The following is a 16,105-nucleotide window of genomic DNA, read 5'->3' on the forward strand; positions in this document are numbered from 1 at the left end:
AAAAATTTCAGTTCCTATAGTAGCAAATATTCAAGTCCCAGACTTATATATTTTTAATCACAAAACCTAGCTGTCACATTTAAATAATGTTAAGATCAGATAAATTGGGATAAAAACAGATGAAAAAAATTCATAACTTGATTCTGGATATAAATATTGGCAGAAAATTGAAAAAAAAAAAAAATATTGAAAAAAACATATTTTCCTGTATCAACACTTTGAGAACAGGCACTCTCATACATGTCCATGTTTAAACATTTATCGAAAATACTTTTACACCAATCATTAAACAGAGACTTGGAAACACAAATAACATTAAAAGTGGTCTGTCCTAATCATGTGTTTATCAGGTCTGGATAAAACGTCTTGTGCATACTTAAGGAGATTATCTTTCTGAAACCAGCTTTCTTCTATGTTATTTGACCCCACTGGCGGATAAAATGCAGCACGTCTGTGATTGTCTCTTCTAACGAAGCAGATGCGGGGATACACATACATATTCAGGGGGTCCTCACCATCTACAACATAGACAGCCATGTATTTTAAACATCCAATTCAAAAATTAAAAATCAAAAATCAAAATACAGGACAACTAGAATAATGTTATATATGTTTGGACCTCACCCATTGCAACTGTCATGGAGTAACCTTCCGGTACAAATTGGCGTGCCCAGCCACGGTAATCGTCAGCATCTACAGTGACCACTTCCAGGTTATTATACAGCTCATACGCTACTGCTGTCAGCTCCTGTAAAAATACCAAATATCCATACAATTCTGGATATTACAAGACTCAAAACATTTTTTTCATGGCTGAATATTGAAAGCTAGGTCTATCAACACAAATGTATTTATAACAAATATAAACAAAACTCACCTCACAAAAAATTTTGAAAATTACTTTTCGATACTCAGACTGAAAAAATTAAACCCACTGTTGTCTGATATATCTCACACACATGGCTAATTTACCAATTTCTCTTCACAGAGACCTGTCTACTGTACAGCATGTTCATGTGTATTTGAAGTCGCTACATTAACGATGTCTAAGAAGAGTTTTGGATCAACATTCTTTTCGATACTAATTTAAAGAGTATTAAGACCAACACTGTTTGTATCAATTGATATTCCTCATACAACATCTGTTACTTTTATATATTTTAGCATAAATTTTGAAAAATGTTTTCTTCATATTTTTCATTTCTTAAATTTTTACAAAAAAATCACATTTTTGATATTCTATATTTTCACATACATAAGAAATCATATCTCTTAGCATATTCTTATAATCTTATACATGTAACCAAAGCAGAATCGTAAAAACTTATTTTTTATGTTTTTATATTATTCTGGCAAATGTGAGGCTGTCAACGAACCTTGAAGAATGGCGAGTCCTCTGTGACATTTTGTCGATGTACCAGGGCCATCATCACAGGTAGGCTCTTCTCTGGACTCTCACTACAAAACACCAATCTAACGGTCTAAGGGCAGATAACTCAAATCTGTATTGTTTTATTGTGAAAATTTATTAATGCTTGTAAATATTTTATATAATTCTAAGTAACCATTATTTACTATTAAAAAGAACAAAATATATGCACTGCTTTAATTTTAATGAAGATTTCATCACTTCTAAAATAGAACCTGGTATTTATCCTGGATGATGATATGCAGAAAAATTGTGGTGAATAGGTATTCATTTGAAGTTGAAGTAGAACTAGCCTGAGGTTTAAATACATTAGTGGAATTGTTTCAAATAAAGTCTCGGATGGAAATCTTAACTAGATGGCTTTGGAACAAGTCTGGATCACTAATATGGGTTGAGTGTAGAGCTGTCATGATGTGTTGATACACACGTATACATACACTATAGGTGGATTTCAAAGTGATCTTATGTTAGGTACTTACTTTGGGCAGATGTAGAATGAGTCCAAGATGAAATATTTACCTGGGATGAATGTGAAAGAGGTCTGAGGTGAGATGAGTGACTGGCAGTCTGGAGTGATCTAGTGTGTAGGATATGATGAGGTTGGTACAAGCCACATGGTCATGTTCACATCTCATGAGAGGTTTCAGGTTGTATCTGTAATAGAATTTCCATTTCAGGATTAAATTTTAGTCTTTATATTATGGTTCATAAAATAAAAACACTTGTGAGGTTTGTGTACATATGTAATGTACCTGTATATGGTACCTTTATGCACATGGTATACACGCCTGTGTAGTATCTGTACATGGTATACACACCTGTGCTGTGTCTGTACATGGTATACACACCTGTGTGGTATCTGTACATGGTACCTGTACATTACATGTACATGGTATACACACCTGTGCTGTGTCTGTACATGGTATACACACCTGTGCTGTATCTGTACATGGTACCTGTACATTACATGTACATGGTATACACACATGTGCTGTGTCTGTACATGGTATACACACCTGAGCTGTATCTGTACATGGTACCAGTACATTACATGTACATGGTATACACACCTGTGCTGTGTCTGTACATGGTATACACACCTGTGTGGTATCTGTACATGGTATACACACCTGTGTGGTATCTGTACATGGTATACACACCTGTGTGGTATCTGTACATGGTATACACACCTGTGTGGTATCTGTACATGGTATACACACCTGTGGTATCTGTACATGGTATACACACCTGTGTGGTATCTGTACATGGTATACACACCTGTGCTGTGTCTGTACATGGTATACACACCTGTGTGGTATCTGTACATGGTATACACACCTGTGTGGTATCTGTACATGGTATACACACCTGTGCTGTGTCTGTACATGGTATACACACTGTTTGGTATCTGTACATAGTATATACACTGTGTGGTATCTGTACATGGTATACACACCTGTGCTGTATCTGTACATGGTACCTGTACATTACAAGTACATGGTATACACACCTGTGCTGTGTCTGTACATGGTATACACACCTGTGCTGTGTCTGTACATGGTACCATTACATTACATGTAATACACACCTGTGTGGTATCTGTACATGGTATAAACACCTGTGCTGTGTCTGTACATGGTATACACACTGTGTGGTATCTGTACATGGTATACACACCTGTGTGGTATCTGTACATGGTATAAACACCTGTGCTGTGTCTGTACATGGTATACACACTGTGTGGTATCTGTACATGGTATACACACCTGATTGGTATCTGTATGCTTTGTTTAGTGTGCCTGTATATATACTTACCTGTGTGCATGTTTTATGTAATTTACTAGTATGTAAACATATGTGTGGTTTGTGTAGTGTACCTGTTTATGTATACTTATTTAAATACCTGTATCATTTGTGTAATGTACCTGTATATATATATATATATATTATACATGCCTGTGTGGCTTGTGAAACTTGTGAAGATTAGTATCAGACTCATCCTCCACAGTCTCTTCCAAACTTGTTCCCACCTTCATGATGACTGCACTCACACCATCTCTTCTCTTTAGAATTACCTGTTTCATCCAAACACATCTTGATACAACACATCCTAATAATGTCCCTTAACATTTTTATAGTGATGATAAATTGTACTTGTGCATATTATCATAAAAAAAGGAAATAGGCACATTTCCAAATATAGCCAATTACAGGTTAAAAAATCCAATTATCTTTATCCAAGGGGAGGTAATCACCTGTGAAAAAATTTAAACAGATGAAGACATAAACCATGTATTACAAAATTATAAGATACATGATTACATAATTATGACAATAAGTCTGGTATGATAGTAGACAAAAAAAAAAGAAAAGAACAAATACAGAAAAACTGATGGTCTTACTTTGGATACAATGACGTCAAAGTCTTCACTTCCAAATTCTCGAGCTGGTATATCCTTGCTGTACATACTGTGGCAGCCTACCTTCCCATACAGGCGTTCACAAACCAGACGAAAGCACTGGTAGGAATAGAAGTAATTGGTATTTCTTCCAGGTGGGAGGGGCAGGAAGTCTGACTTCTTAGGCATCAGTACACCAAATAGACTCACATCATCAGACTTAGGGAGGAAAAGGCAAATGAAAAGGTTAGCTGTGGCAAGGGAGAGAACTCCAACTTATTTTCATATCTTCTCTAACATCATTTTTAATATTATTTTTTAAAAATAATTTTTGTACATCATTCTCTTTTGCATTTATCCAGATCATCATAAAATGTTTTTAATTCTCTCAATTAAGAGAAATATGATGTGACCTCTCACCTTAGCATCTGGCCAGTCAAACAAGTTGTCAGTAACAGCCGGAGTGGACACTCTGGCAAACCAGTCCATTATGTGGTCATGCTGAAATATTAAGTGAACACCACATAACCTGATGGAGAACATTTCACATAGCAGTGAGTAAAATACAAAAGAGACTAAACTTGAATTTTATCTAAAATTACCTTTATCTCCTTATAAGGTAGCATGTACTTTCTTCAGAAGATGTGTCATCATCAGTATAAAAATGTACGTCAGTTATTTAGTATATCTAAACTTTATAACAAAGGAAGAGAATGTTAATTGATATATGTACCAATAAATGGACAACAGAATGTTCACTATATATCCTGAATTACCTCCTTAGGGGATACGATAGATCATCATTGTTTAATTAATGATACAACAAATGATACAATGCTCTATCTAGCTAGAATAAGTTATTCTGAAGTACAAGTATGTATTGTCGACAAGGTATAATACTCCTACAGTGAAATCCTAAAATTTGTACAATATCAAATTCCAACCACTAGTGATGTGCTGCTATCTAGTGCCACCTCACCTGAACTTTACAGAATGGTTACTGTAATACCTAATCCCAATAATACAATAATTCAGCTAGGTCATAAATGTTTCTTTGTCCTAAAGAAAGTACAGTACTCTCCTTCAGATCTCCGTGTCGACTACAAGCAGTTTATATATTTAGGTGAATTAGGTGAAACAATTTGTGTTTTCTTCGATGCTCACCAGTAATACTCCATGGTAGTTCAATCTTATATAGTTATTTTGTTCTGCAAGTTTTTCCTCTCCCAAGCAATGACTACTGTGTAGCCAGCCCAGACCTCGAAATGCTGTCACAGTTGGATATCCACGAATATCATGTGTTTTACATAAGACATGGTCCACTGAACAATTGACCAAGTACATAGAGCCACCCTCTAAAACAATTACATGAAACATTGTAAAGAATCTTAAAAAAAAAAATGGATGCTTTAAGATGCTGCTGAGTTTGTCCGAACAACATTTACAGTCAGATGAAGACAATAGCAGATGAATACTGGACACAGATATCCTAATACAATATAGCTGTAGAATTAGGGTTAAGCTGTCCTACTTGCAAATGGTTCTCATTCTCTGCGTTGAATGTTTTAACCCTTTCATTACTCCAGAATAATTCTGTTTTCTAGATTTTGAATATATGTCAAATTACATGTGTTAAATCATGTTTTCCAATTAAATTAGAACTATTATTAATCAATAACTCCTGATGTACCAAAGTACCAAATATTCTACAAAACTACCAAATATTCTACAAAACTACCAAATATTCTACAAAACTACCAAACATTCAACAAACTACCAAAGTACCAAATATTCTACAAAACTACCAAATATTCTACAAAACTACCAAATATTCTACAAAACTACCAAACATTCTACCAAACTACCAAAGTACCAAACAATCTACCAAAGTACCAAACATTCTACTAAACTACCAAACATTCTACTAAAGTACCAAACATTCTACCAAACTACCAAAGTACCAAACATTCTACCAAATTATAAAACATTCTACCAAACTACAAAACATTCTACCAAACTACCAAACATTCTACCAAACTACAAAATATTCTACCAAACATTCTACCAAATTACCAAACAGTCAACTAACCTACCAAACATTTTACCAAACATCCTTAACAAATTTAACTTAATTTAACCTCTCTAATGACAACATTTACATTTGATTTCCACGAAAAATCAAAATCATCCCTGTCCATTTGTTCAGATGGGTAAATAACACTTTCAGATACTGTATAAATAAATACCAAAATGAATTTCAACATCATTTTAACAGAATAGAATCAAGACTTACCAACAAACTTGACAGATTTCTCTAATTTTGTAAAAACGGGCATACTGTTCTTACAACTCCTGCACTCTGCCATTACAAACACTACCTGTAATAAAAATGTTCTATTTCAGTTAAATGTAAACATGTCAGCAAGTTATTACAACTGAGGACGAATAGAATCCTATAACAGATGTCAATTAACTGTCAAAGGATATGATATCATTAAACATGTACAACATATGTGACACAATTGTAATATATCACAGCTTGTGTGATCGTGTACTTTAATCAAAATAGACATGATACAAATAGTGGGCACTTAATTTCTTATTCCTTCAAATGGTGGAAGAATATTTTACAACAAACTCATTATAACACAAACAAGTGTAAGTTATAGTTTGTAAAAAAAAAATGGCTGCCATTTATATATTTCAATACGTATATTTGAACAGTATATTGTAGAGTTCAATATAGCATAATATAAATGTGAATTGTATGTAAATCTATCTTCACATAATTTTTCTCCTGACGCCAAATTTCATAAGATCCAGTTAAAAAAGTGAGTAACAAGGCAATGTCAAGAACTATATAAGCATACAAACAGAAGGACATGAAAGTTAATTTGGATCTCAAAAAACCAACTCATTATTCACAGAAATAATTAACAGTAAACTGGTACAAACGTCCTCTGATAGAACCTTAAAGAACCCCTCCTCTACTGTTGGTATTGTTGAATGTGTACTTCTGAAATTGTAAAACTTCCAAAAACTTACCCAAAAAGACTTCAAACTCAATTTCAAGGCCAAAATGTCAGAGCCCAAAACATAATATTCCATAACTGGGAAAAGTCGTTAGTGATTTTAACAAAACAAAACACTTCCACGCCGACAATGAATTTATATACCAAACAGGAAAGATGAAAGATGCATACTTGTGGAGTAACAAATACTTCAAAAACTTTTCCCAAAGTGTTAAAATCATGAAATAACACAACAATGAGGACACCAAAATTGATGACAAGGAAACAGTATCAGCTGACAGTTACTCAGAAGCATTGAGCTAGAAATTCCCGTCCCCTAACCTCCAAAGTCCATATGACAGCTGAGGGACAGATAAACGGACAGATAGACGGACTGCACATATCCTCTGCTCTTAAAATTCATATCATCATAATATTATGTGGTCAAAAATTTTCTTAGTGTAATTATACTTACAAGAGCAACCTTGGTGACCTCCCCTGCCCATTCTCTGCCTCCGAGCATGGGGTGCTGAGGAGCATGTGACTTCTCAATAACTTCCGACCAATACTGGCCTGTCAGTACTGGGATATTTTCCACTGTGTCCAATTTTTTATTGACTGTTTCTGTTCCGTACTGGATAGATGAAAATATTATCATAGAATCATATATTTGTATACAGTACAAGATACTTATTGACATCACATGGTAAAAACAATGAACATTTGGACTGTAGACAAACAAAAGACATATACAATTCAAATAACAAGGACAGAAGAAGTAGTTAGCAGAAACAATGTGTTACGTGGTCATCACAGAAAAGTTGTATAGTTAAATGGAAAGTGATTTACATGTCTTTCAATTAAGATTGGAAATTTGGAGAAGTGATAAATTAAATCATTTGAGTTTAGTACCATATCATGCCAGAGTTTGATCTCTTCCGTTTTCTGCACCGTCACAATCTTTCTCTTGCATCTGATGCGTTTTACAGTCACAGGATCATTGTCTGTCAAGTTATGAGACTGTTGAGTGCACTGTGATCCCCGAGGTCCTTCAAGTATGCTGGAAACCTTAAATATATCAAACAAAATTATCTATCATTCTGAAGATGTTATATTTATTTGTTTATTTATTTAAAAAGCAGATATTGACATGTCAACAAAATTCTAATCCATAATTAACATCAATAAACAATGAAAAAATATCAACAAAAGAAAAACTTACAAATACTCTTAACTTAAGTAAACAGTGGAAAATATCTGGTGTCCTGGAACAGTAATCAATTTCTCCTTCATTGATGACTCCTGTCATGTAAACTTAGATCACTCTAATGGGAAGTCACAATGTCATATTCTTTTTTTAAGTTTAGAGGGGAAAAAAATGAACAAACAAAAAACAGACATTTATGTGAAATATGTAGAACAGTACTATTTTACACTAGACTATAGACAAATAAGTAATTTTTATACCCAGTTTTACAGACGAAAAAAAACTGCTTTTCCTAACCAAAAAGTGTGTTATCTGAGACGATGAAAAAATGTAGAACATTTCGTTCTTTTTTTTTTTCTGAATATCCTGTATTTTCCAAAATTAGAGGCGCACAGGGCTTTATCAATTCAAGGTAGAAATCAAAACTGTCTATCTCTCACCTCCAGCGGGTTATAGCCCTGCAGTGGATTGTAATACACCTCCTCTCCGTCCTGGTCCACAAAGCCAACAGTATCCAGGAGGATCCGATGTAGGTTTAAGGGAGTGAGTCTCTGTTCGGATACTTTTATCTGAGCTATATTTCCAGAATTATCTGAAAACATGTTTACTATTTCTAGAAGATTGTCTAATATCCTCAACTTCTGTATATCTTATCAATACATACATATATATATTAATTTTACAAAATTACATTTTTCTCTCTTTTTCACAAGAAATTTATAAAATCTTGTTCTTGGTAGTAGTGTGTCATGGTTTTAAACCTCAATCTTGATAAGAACAAGAAAATTTGGTCTAAGTAAACAATTCAAATACCCTTTGCCTTAAACTAAAATCTTAAAAAAACTTGCTAATGCTAAAAGTCTTGAAATCTAGGTTGTATTAGTATCATGGTGAAGAAATGTCAACATGACCGAAATTTTTTTTTTTTTTTTTTTCAATAAAAATCATTTCATTCAAACTAATCACACAACAAATGTACATACATACCCTGATAGTACAGAACAGCCATTGGAAAGGACAAAGAAAATGTCAGATCAACCCATCGGAAAAAGACTGAAAAATAGAAGTTCATTTGATCATTAAACTACTGAAATATTTTCAAAAAATGAAAATGTATGATTATACCATACATATGATATACCATTATATCTTCAAAAGGAAGAAAATGTGCGTAATTTGCTACAAATGTACATTACACTCTATCATAATGTTTAATTTTTGAAACTTAAACCCCTGACTTGTGTTGTGTTAAAACATTGTAGGTGCTAAATAATATCATTCAGAACTTGTGGTCGTTAATGAAGGCAGGGTATTGGTATTTATAGACCACAGAAGATTCATGCTTACTCTTGTTTGTGTTGGTCTGTTCAGTATTGAACAGTCCAAATCTAATATGCACTCCCATATCTTCAAACTCCTGTATGCTGTTTCTGAGCAGACGTAAGTAGAGGTGTGTGGTTGGCACAAAAGTTGAGTAAAACACAACCAGTGTTGGAACAAAATTCCCAGATGGTACCATTACAGACTCAAAAACATCCTGCAATTAAAAAAATGTAAATATATGGATTTTTCTATTGACTAAAATCAATCAAAATATATTAGGTATAATCAACACTGGTTTATAACACATCTTGATGTCAATTTATATATCAACTGTCCATTTTTATAGGCACACAATCATTCAACTGTGTACAATATCTTACTGGGGAATAGCTGCAATGTGTGGCTTGGAGGTTGCCAATGTGTCTGGTGTGCTCATCAAAGTGAGGCAAACCCATGTGTCTGGACTGGTTATCAAGTAGGGGACATCCATCTGTCTGGACTGGTTATCAAGTAGGGGACATCCATCTGTCTGGTCTGGTTATCAAGTAGGGGACATCCATCTGTCTGGTCTGGTTATCAAGTAGGGGACATCCATCTGTCTGGACTGGTTATCAAGTAGGGGACATCCATCTGTCTGGACTGGTTATCAAGTAGGGGACATCCATCTGTCTGGACTGGTTATCAAGTAGGGGACATCCATCTGTCTGGTCTGGTTATCAAGTAGGGGGCATCCATATGTCTGATCTGGTTATCAAAGTAGGGGACATCCATATGTCTGATCTGGTTATCAAAGTAGGGGACATCCATATGTCTGGTCTGGTTATCAAAGTGGATGTCATATAAGGGGACCATAATATGTCTGGCTAGGAGATACACTGACAGGGTTTGCTTACCTATCATAGTGGGGAACACCTATATGTCTGGCGAGGAGATACACTGACAGGGATTGCTTACCTATCATAGTGGGGAACACCTATATGTCTGGCCAGGAGATACACTGACAGGGTTTGCTTACCTATCATAGTGGGGAACACCTATATGTCTGGCGAGGAGATACACTGACAGGGATTGCTTACCATGTCATAGTGGGGAACACCTAGATGTCTGGCTAGGAGATACACTGACAGGGATTGCTTACCATGTCACAGTGGGGAACACCTAGATGTCTGGCTAGGAGATACACTGACAGGGATTGCTTACCATGTCATAGTGGGGAAGACCAATATGTCTGGCCAGGAGATACACTGACAGGGTTTGCTTACCATATCATAGTGAGGAACACCAATATGTCTGGCTAGGAGATACACTGACAGGGTTTGCTTCCCATGTCATAGTGGGGAACACCTATATGTCTGGCTAAGAGATACACTGACAGGGTTTGCTTGCCATGTCATAGTGGGGAACACCTATATGTCTAGCTAAGAGATACACTGACAGGGTTTGTTCACCATGTCATTGTGGGGAACACCAATATGTCTGGCTAGGAGATACACTGACAGGGTTTGCTTACCATGTCATAGTGGGGAACACCAATATGTCTGGCCAGGAGATACACTGACAGGGTTTGGTGTGTTACAGTTGCTCCTGATAACACCTTCACTGTAGCAGCATTTGAGTCTGTAAGCAAACAGGAATAACATTAAGAATCAGAACAAAAAGTTACAGGAATTCTTCTTAACCTGAAGCCAGAGGAGACAAAATTTCCTCTCACTGTTTGGATCGAAGGAATCTCTTGCTAACTTCTTTGTTGCTTTTGTCACTTACTTATTGTATCTCTAACTACGGTCAAGCTTATTGATTTATGAGGAGCACACAGGTCAAATTTATAAAACAGGAAACATCAGTTTTGATCAATAAAAAACTGCTCCTAAAAAACAAAATACTTTATCTGCAATCATTTTGACATCAATTTTGATAAAAAAAAAGTACTTTTAAAAAATGAAATACCTGATCTGCAATTGTATAAACTATAGAAATGGCATATACTTACCATTAATGTTATCCCTGTGTGTCACAACTACTGCAGGTAGTTTTCTTATATTAAATTTGTCTTTGAAAATTCTGTAAAAGGAGGGTTAAAAAAATAAATGATGAACAATCATAAACTTTATTAATTTCATCTGATTTTACATTATTTCATAAAGAAATCAAACATTCCTTCTTTCCTTATTTGTTTGGATTGAGTACTACTGTGAAGTTTAATGATATATAACCGATGTTTAAAAGAGTAGCTGAAAGAATGTTACAAATTAAAATCAATGTTTTTGTGAATATTTTGAAAGGAAAAAAATGTCTACTTAAGCATTTATCAACTTTTTTTTTCTCTAAACAGAAATAAATCAAGATAATTAAGTTATGACTAATATTGCAAACACAACATACTTTGAATCTGTACCATCTTCGTGCACTACAAAAGCCTTGGCATTCGGCAACTTTTCTTTTTCCTAAAACGGAAGGAAATACAAAATTGATAAATGCAAAATTATTCTGTATGGTATATTATGATATTAATGCTATAAAACAGCTTCAATTCCAACATATTTTGTTTCCATTAAGAAAAGGTCATGGACACAAATTATGAAAATTATACCATGCCCATTCCCAGGATGTAAAAAAGTTGATACAATTTAACTCTTGAGATTTGAGAAATTATTGATTGGATTGTACGATACAATATAATCTCACATTCAGCAAAGATTTGCATTATATTATCTATTTACGAAAGACATACGAAGTGTAATATTTTGACATCTGTAGATAACATGTACATCAACAGGCACATGCAACAGCAGACTAACAGAGTTGTATTTGGTAAAGTTTGCGAAATCACTGCAGTATTCACTAAATTACACAGAAGACGATAATACACCAAGTCTTACCAGATAACAGTAGATATCAGGTGGAATGTGTCAGGAAACCAAATAAGAAATGTTTGTATTCTGTCTACTCAGGTAAATAATTATCTCCCTTAGACTAGAATTACTGGTAGTGTACACTGACTTTAAAAAGTGAAGTTCTGAGGTTTCAATTATGATTTAAAGTATATGTCATACAGGTATGACAGAAAAATCACTGGATAAAGTTATTTTGATATAAGTAAGATGTAATCCACACATACATATTACATGTATTGAGAGCAGTTCTTTGTGTTCTTTAACAGTTCGTACAAATAAGCCGAATATTGCATGTCATTTGTTTTGGCTTTCTTTAAGGTTTACATGATCTTACCTGGAACACCATTTCCTCAATTTCAGCATGCTTGGCAGTGTCAGGGAAGGCTATGAGGACTGTGTTGTATAGCCCCTGGGCCTCCTTCACAGCTGATATTGTTGCATCTTCTAAGTATTCAGCCTGTTTCAGGACCTAAACATGAAAAATTATGTCATCTTGTATTCTGAAAACTTGTTTACTTTTCAGATTTGATGACTACAGACCATTTTGATAGTCTATAAACTGTTCTCATTAACATCTTTTACACAAAGTATTAACAGAGTTGAAGGTGAATTCCCACGGAGAATAAGGTTTATTTCATATTGTTTTAACTTTACATATACACTGACTCTGTAGTGGTAGAACAAATAATAATGTGATCCAGAGTATAAAAAGATATAGTGTCCTAAATTCCACTGGTACATGTTACAGTAATAATATAACATATATCTATTTGGCACCTAGTTCCGAGTTTCCTCTAACTCTGAATCATGTATTGATAGAATATTTTATGGATTTTATATCAACAGACGGCGCAGAATCAGATGAAACTTGGACTACTTGGCACCAAAGTCCATAGAATACCAGCTGTTTTATATACATGTATTACAAGAATTTTTTTCTGGTGATATGAAATTTCCCTAACTAATAATGAACAGTAAACATTAGGATACTGTTTCTCATCTGTCTGCTCCTCACCAGTTTTTCTAGCCACTTGGACACAGCCTTTGATGAATGTTTTCCATCAAACTCCTGGTATATATGTTTTCCTGTGTAACATCTCAGTGTAGGGAAGGATGTTGGTCTCCTTACTGGTGGCAGTGTTACCTGGAATGTAACAATCACCAAAATGTTCTATGTAATGTTATGATATTCTTTTATCATCTACACATGCAATGTCAACGTCTTTCATTTAAATTAATGATTATATTGCAATGAGTACATATGAACTATATTTTCTCTTTTTTCTATATTACCTTCACAAATTCTTAAACTACAGCATGTTTTGGTGATTTAGACTCAAGACAATGTAGATTGTATTATAGACATAATGGTTGTACATTTGTTACACTATCTTGTCTGCTGCATACACATTAACTTCAATAATCACATCTTTTCTCACAAGAAATGTTTAAAGGTCACAGCAGAAATATTTATTAAACAATTTCTCAGAGATTTAATATTTTTAGAGAGTTCTCAACAAAACATGTAACTGGTTTTATTCAAAATACTTATGAACCTTCTCAAAAGCAAAAGAACCAAACTGCCACTTTTTAAACTTTTCCCCTCCATCATTTTCTTCCTTGTTGACCAGTTTTTTGACAATGTCTTCAAGCGATGTATCTTCATCTAAAATCAAAGTGATAAAAAAAATGTAATGACACTGTACAAGTATGCTGTGTAAGTAAATGGTGGTATAAACTTGACAACTTTATCTGTACACTGTGAGAAAAGTTCTGATAATCTATCCATGATCGTATTTTTCATCTCTGTTGGCAATAGTATCAACTGAGACCTTTCAGACTAGTAATGTTACGTGATTCTGCTGGTACATGTGATTTACTGGACTTCAATAGTTAATCCAAAATTGTACAGTGTAGATAAGTGTCATATGCATTTGGTTGTAATTACTATATGCACAGTGCATGATTTCAGGACTAAAACTCATGTTCAGTACATTGTACATATACACAGTCTGGACTGGTTTGTAGTATATTGTTAAATTATTTTGCATTGTAATTTCATTTGAACATTACTTAGCTTAACATGCCTTTGAATATACATGTAAATACTAACCTATATCAAATACCTGATATTCTTTAGCAGACAGAGTGTTACCAATCCAGTAACTTGTTATTTTGAACAAATAGATAACAAATTTCTGTCTCTAAAATGATAATTTAATGTCAATATTAATATTTATATTACTGATATAACTTACGTTTTAAGAGGAGCAGAGTCAACAAAAATATTTTTTTTAAAAACCCACAATAACAGCAAAAGTAAATGTGAATTTCGACATTGAATTATCCTTTTTAGAGACAAGAAATTTCGGTATACTGAAGAAAATGCACAGGGATTTAGTCTTACAAATCTAGTTACATTCTGTCCTGAATAAGATACTCTGGGGATAACGCCTTAGAAATATAATTACCTATTGTCCTAAACAAAAGACATATGGGATGGAGTCTTACAAAGCTAGTTACCTGTTTTCCTGAACAAGATACACAGCGGATGGTGTCTAGACAGTTCAATCTTTCCCTTCAGTTTAGCAAGCTCGTAAAATTTTAATCTGCCGTAATCTGTAACAAAATTCAAGAAAATGGAAGAGATAATTACGTCTACTTAGTAAGAGAATGAACTATAAAATCGGAGAGTGATGTCATTTTTTAACAATGAGAGACACCGACGAGGGACATTGTCAAACGTTCGATATAAAAAGAGTCCATAGGAGGAATCCCCTCCGTCCAGTCCAGAAATATAACGTGCTGGACTGGAACTGAAATAAAATGGCAAATGTTTCAAGACTTTTTCATGATTTTCATGCAAACACCTTGTGTGGTTTACCTGAACATGTAGTGCTGGGTATGTTTGCCAGCAGAATCATGAAATGAATTATAAGAAGACACTCAAAGCGTCCATCACAACCCGCCATCTTGAAATTTGCATAAAGGTAGACAACTCGTACCTTATTATTCGAGGGAGGGTACGCAATGTGAGACTATACTATTTATACACAATACATGCTTGTCAGACAAGGTACACATAATGAAATACATTATATTTCTTTTATGTAAGAATTACTTCTTGTGTTATTTGTTCTTAAAAGATAAACACTAAACAATGATTAATCGAAAATTCTCAGGCTTGAAATGCCTCGGAAAAGAAATTCACATGAATTTGGGTCAAATAGAACAGGATAATTTTGCAATATATATATATACACGATTTCAATCTAACAAAAAAAAGATAATTACTGAAAAATATCTGTCCAGTTGGTTATAGCTCTGTATTTTTTCTTTTCGTTTTTTTTTTTTTTTCCCCGTCTTTTTGCGTATCAGCAATAATAAGGTAGAAGAAAATCACACTAGAGGCCATGGATCTCAACGAGTTTTTGTCAGAATACATGGACCATATCATCAGGGGCAGGGATGGTACTCGGCACGAATCTAAAAATAACCCGATTGGCATTGTCTCTTCGTCCGCTTTTCCGAAGTGTTTACTAGTAATGAAGAAGTTGCTAAAATGACAAAACGAAAGAACATCTTTCCAATGATATATCAAAGCTATTTCCCTTTTTAAGAACAGAAAATGTCATTTTGGTCATCGCCAAACAGCTTCCAGAAGTTGGAGTAATTTAAAAAAAAAAAAAAAAAAACATCTTAGCAGCCTCCTGCCCCAGGCCATGTACATGTACTGAAAAAGTCTTTTGAAGAAAATATTGATAGCGGACGAACTGGCGGGTGGACGCCACGGTAATTATATGTAGTCCATGAAAATCAAAGTACCTCCTCAAACCATTTGC

General features: G+C 34.3%; 1 protein-coding gene across 1 annotated transcript; it reads right to left on the bottom strand.

The window, feature by feature from the left end:
* Positions 1 to 315: 315 nt before the first annotated feature.
* Positions 316 to 15,235, bottom strand: LOC132545641 (uncharacterized). Its single transcript, XM_060209338.1, has 22 exons — positions 15,148 to 15,235; positions 14,787 to 14,882; positions 13,820 to 13,929; positions 13,279 to 13,407; positions 12,598 to 12,732; positions 11,752 to 11,813; positions 11,360 to 11,430; positions 10,880 to 10,986; positions 9,394 to 9,583; positions 9,034 to 9,099; positions 8,487 to 8,638; positions 7,752 to 7,907; positions 7,315 to 7,473; positions 6,122 to 6,206; positions 4,993 to 5,183; positions 4,249 to 4,329; positions 3,832 to 4,047; positions 3,386 to 3,504; positions 1,949 to 2,083; positions 1,377 to 1,458; positions 625 to 748; positions 316 to 518 (listed from the first exon to the last, which is right to left on the bottom strand). The coding sequence occupies exons 1-22, from the start codon at positions 15,233 to 15,235 to the stop codon at positions 316 to 318; spliced, it is 2,757 nt and encodes a 918-aa protein (XP_060065321.1).
* Between the last annotated feature and the right edge of the window lie 870 nt (positions 15,236 to 16,105).

This window comes from Ylistrum balloti, unplaced genomic scaffold (assembly GCF_031769215.1).
Source record: "Ylistrum balloti isolate Yb309-2 unplaced genomic scaffold, AGI_CSIRO_Ybal_v1 Utg369850, whole genome shotgun sequence".
NCBI classification, from domain to species: domain Eukaryota; kingdom Metazoa; phylum Mollusca; class Bivalvia; order Pectinida; family Pectinidae; genus Ylistrum; species Ylistrum balloti.

What these genes read in the sequence shown, in the direction of transcription:
- LOC132545641 (XM_060209338.1), bottom strand. Translation starts at nt 15,235, where the DNA reads ATGGCGGGTTGTGATGGACGCTTTGAGTGTCTTCTTATAATTCATTTC. An exon ending in TCAAACTCTGGCATGATATG is followed by an intron (nt 7,474 to 7,751) that starts GTACTAAACTCA and finishes TCATCTATCCAG; the next exon opens with TACGGAACAGAAACAGTCAA. An exon ending in ACTACCATGGAGTATTACTG is followed by an intron (nt 4,330 to 4,992) that starts GTGAGCATCGAA and finishes TTAATATTTCAG; the next exon opens with CATGACCACATAATGGACTG.